Source organism: Phlebotomus argentipes, unplaced genomic scaffold, assembly GCF_947086385.1.
Source record: "Phlebotomus argentipes unplaced genomic scaffold, Phlebotomus argentipes genome assembly contig_51, whole genome shotgun sequence".
NCBI lineage: Eukaryota > Metazoa > Arthropoda > Insecta > Diptera > Psychodidae > Phlebotomus > Phlebotomus argentipes.
Window position 1 is genome coordinate 143834 of NW_026776191.1, and position 16804 is coordinate 160637.

Genomic DNA, 16804 nt, shown 5'->3' on the forward strand with positions numbered 1-16804 from the left:
TATTCTTGGTAGAAACACTGAATGTTTTTTTTTATTTTCTCTCTAAATTTTTTATCTTGTTTGTCTTCACGAAGTTGTGCAAAAATATTTCTGTCTATTCAAACTATTTTTTTCTCTCTCTTTCACACGCACTTTTTCCACACACTTTTCTTCATCTTCATCTTCTGACGCTTCTTGAAATGTTCTTCTCTTCTTATGTTTTATTCTTTTAACACTATAAAGTTTTTCTTTTTCTTCATCTTTCTCACTTTCATTTTAATTCCTCTCAATTACAAATATTTTTTTTTTGCTCCTTGTTTTTCTTTTCACCTATTTTTCTTTTCTTCTTAGTTATTTGATATATTTTTCCATTTTTTCTCCTTCTTCTCCTTCTTCAGCTTCTTCTTCGATGGACACACACACACATAGAAAAAGAATTTGCCCAGAATGAACCAAAAAAAAAACAGAAAGAAAAAATCTACAAGATTTTCCATTTCTTCATCTTCATTTCCACATTATTTTAAAAAATTATTATCGACATATTTTTTTTCACCTCACATTCTCATTGTTTCTTCTTCAGTTTCTTCTTCTTCTTCTTCTCCTTTTTTTTTTTGCTATTTTGATCCCAAAAATACACATGATTTCAATATCTTTTTCCTCCTCCTTTTCATCATCATCAATTTGCGGTAAAAAAGTGTTTTTTCTTCTCTCTCTCTTTCTCTTGAGTCTCAAAAGCCAAAGACAAATTGATTTTTCTCTGTCATAGTAAAAAAAACAAAAATTGTACGAAAAGAGAAGGAAAAACACAACAAAATTAGTTTCTTTTTTTTATACACAATATAAATGTAGAGAAAGAATTAAGCTAGAGACAGGAAGAAAAAAAAGAAGTTTTGCTTAAAAGCCTAAAAATAAAAAAGAAAGGGTTTTTCCTCCTCCTTTTATGCAGAATTTTTTAAGAAATTAAAGAAATGCCGCGTCGTGGCGACTCACGCGTGCACCGATCAGGAGTGATCTGCTGCTGCTGCTGCCCTATAACAGCGTGCAGCAGCAGTAGGACTTCTTTTGGCGCTTCTCCGACGTCATGTTCATCTCTCGCACTATCGTGGCGAACACCTCGTTCACGTTGATGCGATCTTTGGCGGAGGCCTCGATAAACGGGCAATCCCACAGCTCTGCGAGGGTGTTTCCTGCCACAGAAAGAAAGAAGAAAATAAATAGTTGAAATAGTGTGACAAAGCTTGTTAAACACGATAGTAATTGCTTTTTTTTTTCCACAAAAAATCTACAAAAAGTATGTAAAAAGAGGTGATTTTTCGTTAAAATCCGGACATTTTTACAAAATATAACAACTGTTGACAAACTTTTACGAACTTTTACCCTCTCATCAGTGACCACAGCACTGTCTTCGCTGCAAATGCGAAAGAGACAAATAGATTTTCAGCATATTTAGTATATTTGTCTCTGTTTCTTCGGTGTTAAGACAGTTTTTGTCAAAAGATGGTGGAAAAGAATGTATTTTTATCGTGAAAAGTGCCGTAATTCATCAAAAAATGCAGTTTTCACCGCGGAAAAGTAGTGAAAAAGACCATCTTCAAGTGTGGAAATGTGCGTCTTTGCAGCAGACACTATTGAGTAAGTGTTTTATGTGTTTTATACTCTTGAATTGGTGAATTTATCCGCCTCATAATTGACTTATTCTCTTTCCAGAGGGCTGAGTGTTGAAATTTGTCAAAATCAGAATCAGTGGAAATTGACTGATTTTGAGAAATTTGCGAGTCTTGGAGTGAAAAATCAGTCAGAAACTGAGTGAAAATTGACTCAAAATCAATCAACACGATTGCTTTATGTCTCAATTTTAAGATTTTACTTCAATTAGAGTATCAAATTGCCATCGATGGCATCGGAAATGGATAATAGAATAATTATTTTAATTGTTTTTAATATTATATTGATAATTTTCCTTATTATTGCTGAGATATAAGCATCTCTTTTCTTGCGCTCGCGTAAGAGGCTCAGAGACGGAAAATAATTTCTTTCCATGCGCGCTATTTAGTCCCTGAAGAGTCCTTCTTTGCAGTGTCGAGGCAACGATAATCCAAATTTTATTATGTCATACATAATCCTTGCCATAAACATTTTCAGTTTTGAAGGTTTCTTTCTTCTTAATTGAATGGAATTCCCAAATTCTTCATCCTTTGCTTAGTGCTTAAGTCTCATGAATCAATGAATTGAACATGTGAACATATAAGACAAATCCAATTGTAATCAGAAGATGAACAATTGGTTGGACAAAAAAAATGGATGGAGAAATTTTTGCAAAGGGGAAGAAATTGATCCCCATCTCGTGGGGCAACTCAAGATCGCCTGCAGAAGTCTCATTTTGCTCCCGGGACTTCTCGTATAACCGCAGGAGAACATCTGTACGTTAATAATGCACATTATTCACATATTTGTCGCCCGAGGGTTAATTTTTGGCCTTCTTAAGGCGCTGAAGACACTCCATGATGATTCTTTTGGGGTAAAAGTTAAGTTTGAGGAGCATTTTTATCATTTTCTGCCTCAAACACATCAATTCGGCACAAATCAAAGCAACAAAATAACATTTCTGGCTGCATTAAGAAAGCCTTTTTCCCTCCCGAAAAAATTCCGAAGGCTGATTTTGACTCAAAAGACACTCACGAAACTTTCAAAATTGTGATCATGTCAACAAGTTAAAAATCGATGAGGTTCTGTTGATTCTGATTTTGAGCCATTTTCAACACTCAGTCCTCTGCTTCACAGAGCTTGACTGAAGCCTCTTGAGCATAATTGGGCTATCTCACCCCGATACCATCCTTGAATCCTGGCCTTAAGCACTTCTTCCAGGGTCTTTTTCTGCTTCTTTTGGCACAAATCAACCCAACCTCCGGACCACCCCCAATGAAATGGGGCATAAAGTTCTTCGGACACTTCTAGAAAACCCGTGGACCCTAGATCCTGGGACGGGTCGGCGCCTCGGAGGAAGCGCCACACCGTGGAACGAGAGTTAGTTGAAATTCAATGAAAAACCATACAATTTTAGGTAAAGTTTAAGAACGGCCGTGGTGCAATCGGTAGAGTGTCCCTCCTCCCCCCCCCCCCCTTCTAATCTAATCTAAGGGAATTTGGACTGGGTCTCGTTCTACGATGTGACACTCCCTCCGAAATGCTTTATTTTGGTCACTATCATAATTATTTCCTAAAAAACATGGATTTTTTTTTTAAAGTAATTCTTTCTTTAGCCAAAAAAAAATGTTGTAAAAGTTAAACAACATTAATAATAATGTTTTTCGTAGATGATATAAAATTGGAGCAATTCTGAGTCACACAAAATATGTTAAAAATGTGTTATATTGGCTTAAGAAATGTCTTTGCTATTCTCAGTCACAACATTTAAAGCTAAAAAATTGCGCTTGTGTTATTTGCCATTCTGGGGCAAACATGTGTTAAGCCATTTTATATCGTCAGAGTGTGTAATTTTAACACAATCTCCAGCAGGTTGTTTAAAAGAATGTGTCATAAAGCACATGACAGATTTAAATCTGCAAATATCTTGCAAAGACGAATAAATCTGCAATTTTGGCTCTAATTTTCAAGCATAAACATGAATTATGTTTACAGTAAATTCATTTTATCACGGATTTACTAATTATTTACTTGAATTTTAAACAATTTTTTCTTCTCTTACACATTGTGATGGCGCTTAAAACTCTAAAACATTATTTTAATGAGAATAGCAAGGGCTGTTTTTTTTCTTATTCGTTTTTGGAATGTTAAACTTTAACATGTTTGAAGTTTAACATTTTTGTGTGTGACTCAGAATTGCTCCAAATATTTAAGGCAAAAAAAAACTGCAATAAAATTGCGTCTAATTATTGTTCAACTCAAATTCGCTCTTATTGAGTCAATTTATTATTGCGCGATTGGCAAAAATTGCATCTTTTGAATGGTGGTGAAAAGTGGAAAGAGGAAAATTGCTTTTTTTTGCCACCAACAAACACAAAACCACATATTGTGGAAAAGTCCTGCCTTTGATCTTATCATCTGCTGTTAATTCACCTTCAGTTCTTCCGGCAACGGGAAGAAAATAAGGGAAGAATGGGGAAAAAAAAGGGAGAAAATCCTGCAACTTTTGATCGCGTGCCAGAGATTTTTCTCAATCTTCAGCGTGTGTGTTTGGCTGGTGGAAGAAAAATGACGAATGCGCGCGGAAAAATGAACTCACCTTCCTGTGTGGAGACTTCTCTTTGGCATTCTAAATCTAGTTTATTGGCGACTAGGAGAATAGGTGCAGGTTGACTTCCCTTAACACGACTTATAACATTTTTCATATTTGATATATCCTGCAAAAGAGACAGAAAAAACATGCATTGAATAAATTATTGCCAATGACAAGGGGGAGATAATGTGTCTTTAATCTGTACACTAGACTTTCTCACACTTTCAGAATTTTGCAACACCTTAAATATGCGTTTTTCCCCAAGGATTGCTCAAGTTAAGGAATGAATTTAACCATTTTTGAAGCTGTTTCAGTTGGAATACTAAAGAATATTCCAGGAATGGATGGAAATTTAAGTGAAAAATTCCATGGAATGAAATGTTAAGTTGAGATTAAAGAATGAGATTGAATTATTTATTGAAAGGCATTTAAAATCTTCCCAAAATTAGCCAAATTGGTTAAATTGTGGTGTAAAAAAGACAAAAAAATCAGGAAAATATGTGAAAAAAACTTGTCGTGAGCTGAATTCGAACTCACAACGGAAAGTCTGCGAAGGAAAATGACGTAAAATTGCGATTTTAGCAGCTTTCCAAACGACTTTTAGTGGAAAATTACATTTTGGGCTTCGAAAAGAGTTCTTTTGATCATTTTTAAGACCTAGAATTGACATAAAAGTGGTAAAAAGAGTGGGAAAAATTTCTCTCTCTGAGAGAAAAGCAATTTTGAGCATCAAATTGAGGTTATTAGAGATAATTCTTGAAGAAATTGAGCGAAAAATGCTGATAAAAACACTAGAAAGTGAAGGAAAATCCTGGAAAAATGAAACAGAAATGAAAAAAAAATCAGAATTGAAGGAGAATCGAACTCGCGACACTTCAAGATCTTTTGCTAAATTGAATTTTGTGCAAAAGTCTTTCCTGTCTAAGACGATTGCGAAAAAATTGAAGTTCGATTTGGGAGTATTTTGTAATTATTCGAAAGAATATTCCAGAAATGGAATGGAATAGATGGAATGGATTGGAATATATAAAGAAATCAAAAGAATGGAAACCACTTTTCTTCCACTTGAGTAACTCTTTGATTTTCCCTTATTTTCTTCACATTTTTCAGCACTTCAAAGAATTTTCTAACCATCTAAAGTATCATAACCTCAAATTTACTTGTATGACTTTGAAAAAAACTTACTGAGAAATTAGTTTTTAAGAAACATTGAAAGTGTAAATTAAGATTTTATTGAATTTTCAATTATTCCTTTGGATGCATTTTGGATCATAACCTAAAAATTATCTTAAGATATTTTCAAAGAATTCTTGAAATAAACTTATTCGAAACGTTTTTAGGGTAATTTTCGGAAATATTGATCTTTTTTCATTCAACAATAAACTAAAATTTGATATTTTAGTGTAAGAAATACAATGAAAATCTCTCAAAATAGTCAATAGTCAAAGCAAGAGGGATGATTCTTTATTGCTGCGTCACGATGAATGTCAATTTGGCATTAAATAGCATTCCGCCATGCAAATGTCCAACCCTGCCGTCCGGGAGACCGGATGGCGACTCCTTTGGCGCTCCTGTCGCACGCACAAGTCTTGGCGACAATCGAGACTCTGCCGAGGCAGAAAAAAGTAAACAAGAAGGGCAGCAAAGGCGACTTTATTCACTAATTCAGCGAGACTTTGTGGGTTTGCGAGGAAAAACCGGCGCAATTTGCGCCCCCTTAATATACAGTGAGAAGCAAATTCACTCTCTTTCCTCACACTTCATTGAATTATTCAACTCGCGACAGTCTTTAAAAAAAAATGCCCATGAAAAATTCACGGTGGAAAAAAGCTCCGGATATTGATGTAAATCCACCCATTTGTTCGCCCCTTCCAAGTGACATTTCCGCTCTCTATCGAACATGTTGTGAATTAAAAATAAAATATTTAAATGCCGTAATTTTTTAATAGCCCATATTCGTTGATACACTTTCCATTCTCGTCTTTTTCCACCGTGCGTTTCCCCCGTTTTTCACCAACGAAATTGGCAGAAACCCAAGGGTTGCTGAAGTTGGAGAAAAAGGGGTTTTCATTCCATTCCATTCCATTCATTCCATGGAATATTCTTCGAAATAATTACAAAAATATTCCCTCAATTCCGAGGGTTGCTCAAGTTGAAGAATGAACGAATCACTTCAGCTCGAATATCAAAGAATGGAGAGAATGAACGAGAATTATAGGAATGGATAAAATTCTTGGCAGAATTAAACATCAAAAAGCCCAAAGAATATGCGGAATTTGTTGTAAATATTCCGTTTTTCAGTCGGAATACAAGATTTTCTACTAAAATCGCATTTTCGCGCCATTTTCCTTCCATTTTCACACTCTTTAAAAGTTTTTATAGCATTTTTATAACATTTAGAATAGTTTCAAACCCGAGAAATTGACATTAAAGCGTTAAAAAGGAATTTCGGAGTAAAAAGTTAGTGAAAGAAAAGCAATTTCGAGCATCAAATTGAGTTATAAGAAATAATTCTTGGAGGAATTGAGGAAAAAACGCTGATAAAAAGCTATAAAATGAAGAAAAATACACGAAAAAGGAAAAAGAAGTGAAAAAGAATTATAGAATAAAGAATATATTCATTATTCGCTCATTTAATGAATCTGTTGCACAAATAAGATTTTCTTCCAATCCATTGATTCAAATAATTGTATGAAAAAAAGTCTAAAACAAGAAAATAAGTGAAAAAAAATTTGCCACGAGCTGGAATTGAACTCATGAACGCAAATGTGCGAAAGAAAAAGACACGAAAATGCAATTTTAGCAGCTTTCCAAGCGACTTTTGCGGAAAACAAGATGGAAAATTATATTTTCCAGAAGCAAGAAGAAGTTTTAAGCCGAAATTGACGTTAAAGTGTTAAAAAGAATGTTAGGGAAAATTCTTAGAGAGAAAGAAAGGCAATTCTGAGTCATTTCTTAGAGATTATTCTTGAAGAGAATCAGTTTATTGAGTGTTAGAAAGAGTTTCAGACGAAAATTGAGCGAAAAGTGCTCAAAGAATATTTCCGAAGAATGGATTGGAATGAAAAGGAATGAATTGTGGAATATTGTTGGAATTTTGAGGAATGAAAACCACTTTTCTTCCACTTGAGCAACCCTTGCTCCATTCCTAATTCGTAATTATGTTTTTGAAAGACCTTTGCACAAGTTTCAGCGCAAATCTTCGAATCGTGAAGTCGCAGGTTCGATTCTCCTGCAAATTCGATTTTTTCACAATTCTTTATCATTTTTCTTTCCTTTTTCAAGTATTTTCCTTCACTTTATCAGCATTTTTCCCTCAATTTTCACCTAAAAGTCTTTCAAAAACTAAATATTATTTCGGAAATTGCTTTTTTATCAGAGAAATAAAGTATTTTCACCTAAAATGCTATTTATCAGGTCTGAAACTGCTTCTAAGAACTCTTTTTTCAAGGCTAAAATGTAGTTTTCCCCAACAATCCTTTGGAAAACTGCTAATATTGCATATTCGCGTCATTTTACTTCGCAATCTTACTTTTGTAAGTTCGAATCCAGATCGTGGCAAGTTTTTTTTCACATATTTTCCTGTTTTTGACCTTTTTTCATGTCACAATTTAATCAATTGACTAGTTTTAATAAGTAATTATTCATCACAAATCCAGCAAAATGATATTTGTAAAGCAGATGAATTGAAATACTTTCGATTATCAACACTGAGACGTCGATGGACATAATTTAGGCTAATAAAAGCATGTTATTATGAATGATTAATAAATATATTCTATATATTCCATGTATTCTACTTTAAAATTTAAAATTCGCCCTGGAATTTGTGCAAGTTTTTCTATTAAAGTCTTTTGAGATTTCAGAATAAGAACACTTTGTGAATTTCTGCCATTCTTCTATTCTATTCTGCGTATTCCATGGAATTTTGACTTATATTTCCATCAATTCCTGGATATTCTTAATTATTCTGGTTGAAATGGTTCATCTATTCCTCACTTGAGCAACCCCTTGTCAGTTACATAAAATACGACATTTTCTCATCCTTCGAATCGTCTTTCTTTCTCTCTTTCTCTCTCGTGGTCTTGGTTTCACCCTCACATTTCGTGTTCACTTTCTTCCTTCGCGCCTCTTTCCATTCTTTAATTTTAAATGGAGGCGACATGAAGCCTGACCACTCATCTTAAACTCTCGCCCATTCATCCAGTCTTCCGAGCGTCTTGCACGCCTTTTTCCCTTCTTGTGAATATTTAAGACATGCGGCGCACTTCATGCGCACTTTGTGGGACAAAAAAACAGAAACAAGGAAGAAATAATGATGAATATTGGTCACAATAATCATCATTCAACATTGTGTTGTGGGTGGAAAAATTATGCGACTCATGCAAAATCAATACTTAATTTTCCCTTTTCCTCTTCCAACACGCGCGCACACACACAAATTGCCACCCTTTTGCAATGTCTCTTTCTTCACGCCACGAGACACAGTTGAGGAGAGAATTAAGGAGGGAATTGCTCAAGAGGTTGACAAATACTCGCATTGACAGCACAGCGCAAATAGAAATGAAGAATGTATGATTATTGGAATGCCTCCACATTTGCATTAGCAACCAATAGAAACGTAAGTAAGCAGTAAGATTGTCAGGATGAAAGTTCAAAATACAAATAAATTTACAAATTTGAATATAAAAGAAATTATCACTGAAAAAGTTGGACTGATAAAGAAAATTAACTGTCTTCCCAAGGAAAACGGTCTCAGGAAAAATTCTTTGACAAGTTATTGGGGAAAAAGTGGAGCAAATTGGCTGAATCTACTGAGTTTCAGAAAATGCCTCAAATTAGACATTAAAACTGATGGTTTTCGCTCTAAAGGAGAATGAAAAGACGTTGTAAATATTCCAACGCTGCCCCGCCGTGGGGTAGTGTTAGAATGCACTTTTATTTACCACAAATTACATCGTGGAATTGTTGAATTGCAAGAAAATGATCAATTTGATGTCTTCTTTACACACTGAGACTGTTTAATTCCCTAAAAATCGCCTTTAAAATACTATTTTTGAGACTTTTCTCGACATTTTCACGAAATGTCAAAATTCCTTAGTGAAAAGCAAGCGTCAGAAGTGGAAAATTCTTCTCTAATCAGTGATTTACGCGTTTATTTCCTCACTTTTTAACACAGAAGTCGATTAACTGAGCACAAATCTTATTTTTGTGAAATAATTTCAATGTTTTCCACAAGAAAACTTCGAGCGCGAAGCAAAAGTGAGGTTATGTCAGACTGTCAGAGCGCAGAGAGTCAAAACTGCCCCGCGAAGGATTCCAACGCTGCCCCATTGGGTGGTTTTTGTGCATTTTCCACCATCCTTCCATCGAATTTCCTTCGATTTTCACGCAGAAATAAACGTATTAATCCGGTTTTATAGGTTATGTCACGAATTAAGGACAAATGTAGTGAATAATTGCATTCTAGAACGTGAATTCTGCTAGTCTTTGGCACGATTATTCATTTACAAGCAATTAACAGTGCTTTCTTGATCTTTTGATGCCAAGAAACACTGACAAATTGCGCTAAGATTGAACATAACCTCAAAAATAGTCAATTAAACAACTTTCTGAGCAATTTTGACTGTGATTCTGCATTTTAAGATCATTGACAAATCACAAGAGATGTTTTTTGAGCTGAAAAGCTTTCGAACGGAGTTTTTGAAGATCTTTAAGTGATATTTTTGAGGTTATGATCAGTAAAGATGTCCAAAAACAGTGGTTTCAAGTCGATTTTTGATAAAAATATCGAAAGGAAACCTCAAGAAATTCATGTTCTCAAGAAGTGTGAGGCAAATTTCGTCATTTGCTAAGACTAATAAATTGATTAATGTGAAAATCTCTGAGGAAATTCCAAAAAAAACGAAATTGCCCCAAAACCAAACTGCCCCATTTTCCCCTATATGAATTTAAGATGATTTTGAAGTGAATTCAAAATAGAGTCATCACTTAGTCGACGACTTCGAAGGATGTCAGGAAAGGAAAACGTGTAATTAATTGCCCCCTTGTTTAAGGTGGCTTTCGGCACGTCTGTCAATTACATTTTACGGTTGCCACTTGATGTTGGGAAATGCGAGGAAAGGTGTAAAGTCAAGAAGTTTGGCCATTTTCTAACTTACATCGACCAACAACACTATTCATTCCAACATTTGTTTACAATTCCACGAAGACTTCCTCGTAAAAATTGACGAGGGAGAAGCAAACAAAATGGACAGTAATTGCTGAAAAACATGATAAAGAATTCACCTGAATGCTTTTCTTTTCCCTTCTTATTTTTACCTCTTTATTGTCATTTTCAAGGGGCAGATATTAAGGTTAGAAGTGGTGTACAGCTTGAAAAGAAGTGTTTAGAAGTTGAGAAGTTGAAAATTGAGGCATTTTCCTAATAAATTTTGCTTAAAAATCAATTTTATTGCTTTTTTGAGGTTATGTTAAATAAAAAAAAACATAAAAAATTATCAAATTTCACTGTTTCTTAGCAGATTTGAGCATTTTTGTGCGAAAAAACTTCATTTTGATTGAGAAAAAGCCGAAAAGTCAAACATAACCTCAAAAATATCACTTGAAGGCTGAAAAATATCTCTTTGTTTTGATTATTTTCGCGGTTTTTGCTTAAAAAGAATATTTGAACAGGAAACGATTCCGTTTTAATCAAATTCTGGCTTAATTTTGCTTGAAAAATCAAATTTTTCGCTTTTTTGAAGTTATGTTTAATATAAAACAGATTAAATTATCAAATTTCACTGTTTCTTAGCAGATTTGAACATTTTTGTGCGATAAAACTTCATATTGACTGAGAAAAAGCCATAAAGTTAAACATAACCTCAAAAATATCACTAAAATTGAAGAAAAATGTCTCTTTTCCTTGGTTATTTTCGCGGTTTTTACTGTACAAGAATATTTGCGCAGCAAAAACATTCGTTTCATCAAATTGAGGCATTTTTAAAAAATGATTTTGTGTAGAAAAATCAATTTGATCGCTTTATTTTTAGGTTATGTGATAAAATAACCCTCAAAAAACATCTAAATTGTGTTAAAACTGAGAATTCTTCTCTTCTCTTGACAAAATTAAGAATTCCGATCGAAAAAGACTTCAGATTTGGTTAGAAAACAGCTTGAAAGTCAACCATAACCTCAAAAATGTCAAAAAGAATTATCTTTATTTAGGTTTTTGTTGCAATTTGTACATTGTCACTAAGCAATGTGCCCCATTACGATGCTGCCCCACTTTCCCCTACGAAAAACACACACACACACACAATTTCCAAACATAATCTCATCAACACATTAAATCATTTTTCTTCCCTGGCAATTTGCCCAGGGAAAAAAGTCTGGCCAAATTTTCATTCTCTCTCTCTCGCTTTTCATAGAAAACATATTCACAGTGTTTATGTGTGAATATTGTTCTCATATTTCCTACCAAACTGTTCTTGTTTATGTCACATTTTATATGTTGCCACACTTCTTCTCCTCAGCCCTCGTTGGCAGCCGCACCGCGATATTTAGTAAATATTTAACTTTCCACGAAGGTCTAGTTCAAGTCAATGTCTGTCGAGCAGAATTTTTCTTCCACTTTCTCTCTGTCTTCGAGCTGGAAAAATGTGCAAGAAGCGCCGAAGAAATTCAACACACAAAAACCACCCCCTAAAAATTCACAATATTATTTCGTCGGGTGAATTGAAAGCTATGAAAAGTCGATTTATCGTAGTTTTCTTCTTTTGTATTTTTGAAAAACTGTTTATTTGTTCTTGTAAAAAAGATTTTGAGATTTTTATCTTAAGAAACAATTGTAAAAAATCCAAGGGGCAAATCACAAGGGGCGATTTTTGATGAAACTTAATGTTCTCTAATCAAATAATTAATTATTTGAATAAATTAATAAAAAAATGATTTTTTTTCACAAGTAAAAATTGAAAAATAATCAAATTTTGAATAAAATAATCAAAAAAAAAAATTGATTATTTTCCCAAGTTAAATTACAAAAATACACGAAAAAAAACAATAATAAAAAATGATTTTTTTCTCAAGTGAAATTGAAAGAAAATCTAATTTTGAATAAAATAATAGAAAAAAAAGTTTTTTTTCCAAATAATATTATAAAAAAAATTCTCAAAAATCAAATTCTGAATAAAATAATCAAAAAATGATTATTTTCCAAATTAAAAGTGAAGAAAAAAAATCTTTTTTCAAATAACAGAATCAAAAAATTCATTATTTTCCCGAGTAAAATGACAAAAAAATTACAAAGTAATGAAATTGTGAATAAAATAATAGAAAAAATGATTTTTTTCCAAGTAAAATTACAAAAAAAAATTCTAAATTCCTGAATTAAATAAAATCAAAAGATTATTTTCAGTCAATGAATGAAAATATATTCGCGAATATTCACAATTATTTAATTATATTAAATTTCTAATCAAATATTCAGAAAATAATCAGAATTTGCTATGAAATAATCAAATTTTAATTAAAAATCACAAATAATAAAAAAAAAATGATGAGAATAATCACAAAGTTTATGGTCTCAACTTGCGAGTGACTTTAAAAAAAACTTATTTGCCCAAAAAGCACAAATGGATGAAAATTGAAACGAGTTTTCTAAGAAAAATGTCCCAAAAATTGCAGTTAAACCGCATAAAATGCTTTTTCAGGAAATTATTTTTGAATTTCAGAATTATTCTAAAATGTTTTTTAGACTTTTAATGAATATTTCTCATATATTTTTTAATTTCTTACTTGAAAACTAAAAAAAAAGTTAGTTCAAGTATGAAAAGTTGATTTTTTCGAACTTGTTTGGATAAAATCGTCTTTGGAAAGTGTTATTTTCAAATTTTCTATTATTTTGTCATATTTTAGTCAAAATATTTTAATATTATAGCAATATTAACACTTTCATTGACGATTAGAAAGCATTTTAAGATAAATTTGCCAACAATCTTAATGTGAAATTTTCAATTTGCTCTTCTGAAAAAAAAGGACAATTTTGACCTTTTTATTCCTGTAAAAGATTTTTTTTGAGATCTTTATTTTAAGAGAAAATCGTAAAAAATGTTATTAATCTAAAAAAAAACACAAATGGTAAAAAAATTTCATGTTTTACGAATGAAAATTCAAATAGGGGTAAATGGGGCAGCTTCAGATTGGGGCAGCTTCAGATTTCTTAATTTTCTCAGTGATTTTTACATGAATAAATTCCTGGTCTTCACACAATGTTTGTAGTCCTTAAGGACTACAATTGACGAAAATTTGCACAGGATCGCCTTGACTGTTTAGATAAAATAAGTGAAAATTGAAAATCACTCACAAACTAGAATTTTGCTGCCGAATTGATTGCGTGTTTTCTCCATTAAAAAAGCCACAATTCGCGTGAAACACAATCAAAGGTTATTGAGAATTAAGTAGAGATTCTAAATATGCCCGAACTTTTCCTCCTGATCACGGCCTTTTCAGTGGGTGGTGGAAAATGCACAAACACTGCACACGGGGCAGCTTCGGATCGCCACGGACTGACAACAGCGCGCTCTGACAGTCTGACGCAACATCACGGTCGAAATTTTCTTGTGGCAAATATTGAAGATTTTTCACAAAGTGCCGTTCTGTGCTGCATTGCTTCATCACGTTAAACGACTTCTTAGTGGAAAAGTGAGAAAATACACGCGAAAATCACTGATTTGCACTGATTTGATTTGTGGTGGCACTGAAGTTGCCACCACTCACGCATGGTGGCGTTGCGATACAGGAAAAATGACGGGCAACTTGCTTTTCGCTCAGACATTTTGACAGTGCGTGCAAGGGTCCAGAAAAGTCGCGAAAATAGTAATTTAAAGGCGATTTTTAGGGAATTAAACAGTTTCAGTGCGTAGAATAGATATCAAAGTGATCATTTGTCCGCGATTCAACAATTCCACAATGGAATTTATGGTAAATATCAGTGAAAATCTGAAACTGCCCCAGAGCAATCCGAAACATCCCCGTGCGGGGCAGTTTCAGATAAATTACAATATTATTTTTAATCTCCTTTAGAGGAAAAAGGATCAGTTTTAATGCCCAATGAAAGGCATTTTCTGAAGCTCAATAGACAAGAGTTTATTTGAGCGTTGTGATTATTTCAATATATTCAGCCGATTTTTCAAGAAAAAATCCTAAAGTTGGAACAGCATTTTAAATCTGAAGCTGCCCCACTTACCCCTACCTATCGTGAAATCTCATTTGAGCAGCAGGTATCTGAAGGAATTCACACCCAAGTTTAAACCAAAAAAATATATTTTGTTAGTGAATTCACTAAATGAGAATATTCTAAACATTTTTTTCTTCACTGAGATCACTGGTAGAATTTATATCCTTTACGTCCTATGTTATTGACCGTATAAAGTAATAATAAAATTACTTACTTGGATCAGAGAATTACTAGTAAAAGATATCAAGAAAGAACAAACCACATTTTTGCTCATCACGCCATGGAAAAATAGTGAATCAATCTGAAATCGTACCAAATTCCGAGAAAAACTACCCAAATTCCGCGAAATACTCTTAGGGATTGCGGATTGCGCTTAAGATTGCGCTTAGAATTGCGGTGATTGCGCCAAAAGATTGCGTTTTTACACTAGGGATTGCGGATTGCGTTTGGGATTGCGAAGATTGCGTTCTCAGTGAACCGTGATTGCGCCACATGTTTACCCCTTGGACTCTAATAGAAAAATGTATATTTATGTGAATTTTCGTTTCTTCGGCGTGTGATTTTCAGCAATAATAGCTACAATGTTGGGTTTAATGATTAATGGCATGACATGGGCATTAATATGCAACATTATGAATTTCTTGTACACTTAGAGAATATTCTAATCGCAATTAGAGCCATTTTCTTACCATTCTTCAATAAGAAATTACAGATTTTCTGAGAAATTGACTAAAAATCACACTTTTTAACAGCAAAACTTCTTGTATTTTTAACATACGTGTTCTTGAACGATTTAACTTGATCTCTTATTCTAACATTTCACACAAAGAATCTTTAAGCAGGATTTTGGGACGCAATTGTGCGTAAGAAATGGTGCAAAAGTGTTAAATAACAGTGAAAAATATACAAAAAAAATAAACAAAGTTAGCAAGATCAAATGAAGATGTGTTAAGTGATAAAAATGTCTTCTAGACATTCTTCAATCCTTCATGATTTAATGTAATTATCCAGGTCAATTTTATGGAGTAAAATCTGCAGCGTCTTAAGAACATTTTCATTGTCTTTTTACGCATTTTTGCCAATATCTCAGCCTCAAACTGTGATATCATCATGATTTCAACGCCATTTGAAAGACCATTAAATTCTAATCATTCTTTGTCTTAAGGTAAATGTTCGAAAAATTGAAAGAAATATCGAATTTTTAGCACCAAAAAAAGAAGGAATTTTTTGTGAAAAAAATATTTTATGTCTTAAAACTTTTTCGCTACTGTATAATAAGATGTGATTCAATTTACAAATCACTCTTTTGGATAAATACACTTCGCAACATAACCTTAAAAATTCCCTATAAAGATATCTAGAAGAATACGTAAAAAAAAGAAAGATTTTTTAGAATCTTTAGAAAGGCAAAACTCAATTGATAATGAGCTAAAATTTGCTAATTTAGAGTTTGTAAATAGACAATTTTGTATATTTGTGTATTTTTTTTGTGGTTATGTTCAATCATAGCAAAATTAACATCAATTTTACACTGAAAACTGGTGATTTTCATATGATTTCATTATTATTATGCCATAAAATGCAAATTAAACCCAGTTTAGATGGACGAATTTATGATTTTTGAGGTTATTTAGTGGTAAAGTTTGTTTTACATTCAAAAACATAACCTAGAAAATTGTGAAAAAAACAATTCTTTTCTCCAAATATTGCGTTAATTGCTTGTAAAAATGACTCTTGAACGCATTATGTTGAAAATATTCAAGCACTTCCACTTCCAAATACTTCCAACTGAATTGTAAACCACTTTTGACATATTATCTCCCCCTTGCTTAAAAGAAATAGTAAAGTTTTTCATATTTCACACTCGTTTATAACGTAAAATCTTGCGTAAAATCCGAAATATCCGATTAAAGAACAAATATTAAAGCAACTTACCGATCGTTGCAATTTTATTTTCATAACTTATAAAATAAACTGTAATAGTTATGAATTCGTAAAACTGCGTTGCAAAATTGCGATTTCATAACATTTATAACAAGACAATTTGGAAAATTCATGTGAAAATCAAGAGAAAAGGCAGCAAACGATGTTTTTAGATTCATTCTCACAGTTTAATGATATTTATCTGTCAATTTGTGCACAATTAAATGCACTAAATTGAGGTTATGTGTTTCCGGACAACCTTCAAACGCTTTCCATGGAAATTGATTGATTTTTCTAATGCATTTGCAACTCTTTCAGCTGATAAAATCTCTCGGAATTTGTGGAAAACTCTTAAAATCGCATCACAGAGGAAAAGGTAAAGAAATGGCTTTTTGACAGTTGAAATTCGTATTAAATAAACTCCCAAAATTCACCTTTCATCGTCA

The 16804-nt window shown here is 32.9% G+C and overlaps 1 protein-coding gene across 1 annotated transcript in view; it reads right to left on the minus strand.

The window, feature by feature from the left end:
* LOC132264416 (ras-related protein Rap-2a) overlaps window positions 1-16804 on the minus strand; it is a 122473-nt gene continuing 105669 nt past the window's right edge. The window contains exons 3-4 of the mRNA XM_059764626.1: window positions 4223-4340; window positions 1-1166 (exon numbers count right to left, since the gene is read on the minus strand). Coding sequence (XP_059620609.1) covers window positions 1009-1166; window positions 4223-4340 — 276 coding nt within the window. The 3' untranslated portion in view covers window positions 1-1008. The remainder of the gene's footprint in view (window positions 1167-4222; window positions 4341-16804) is intronic.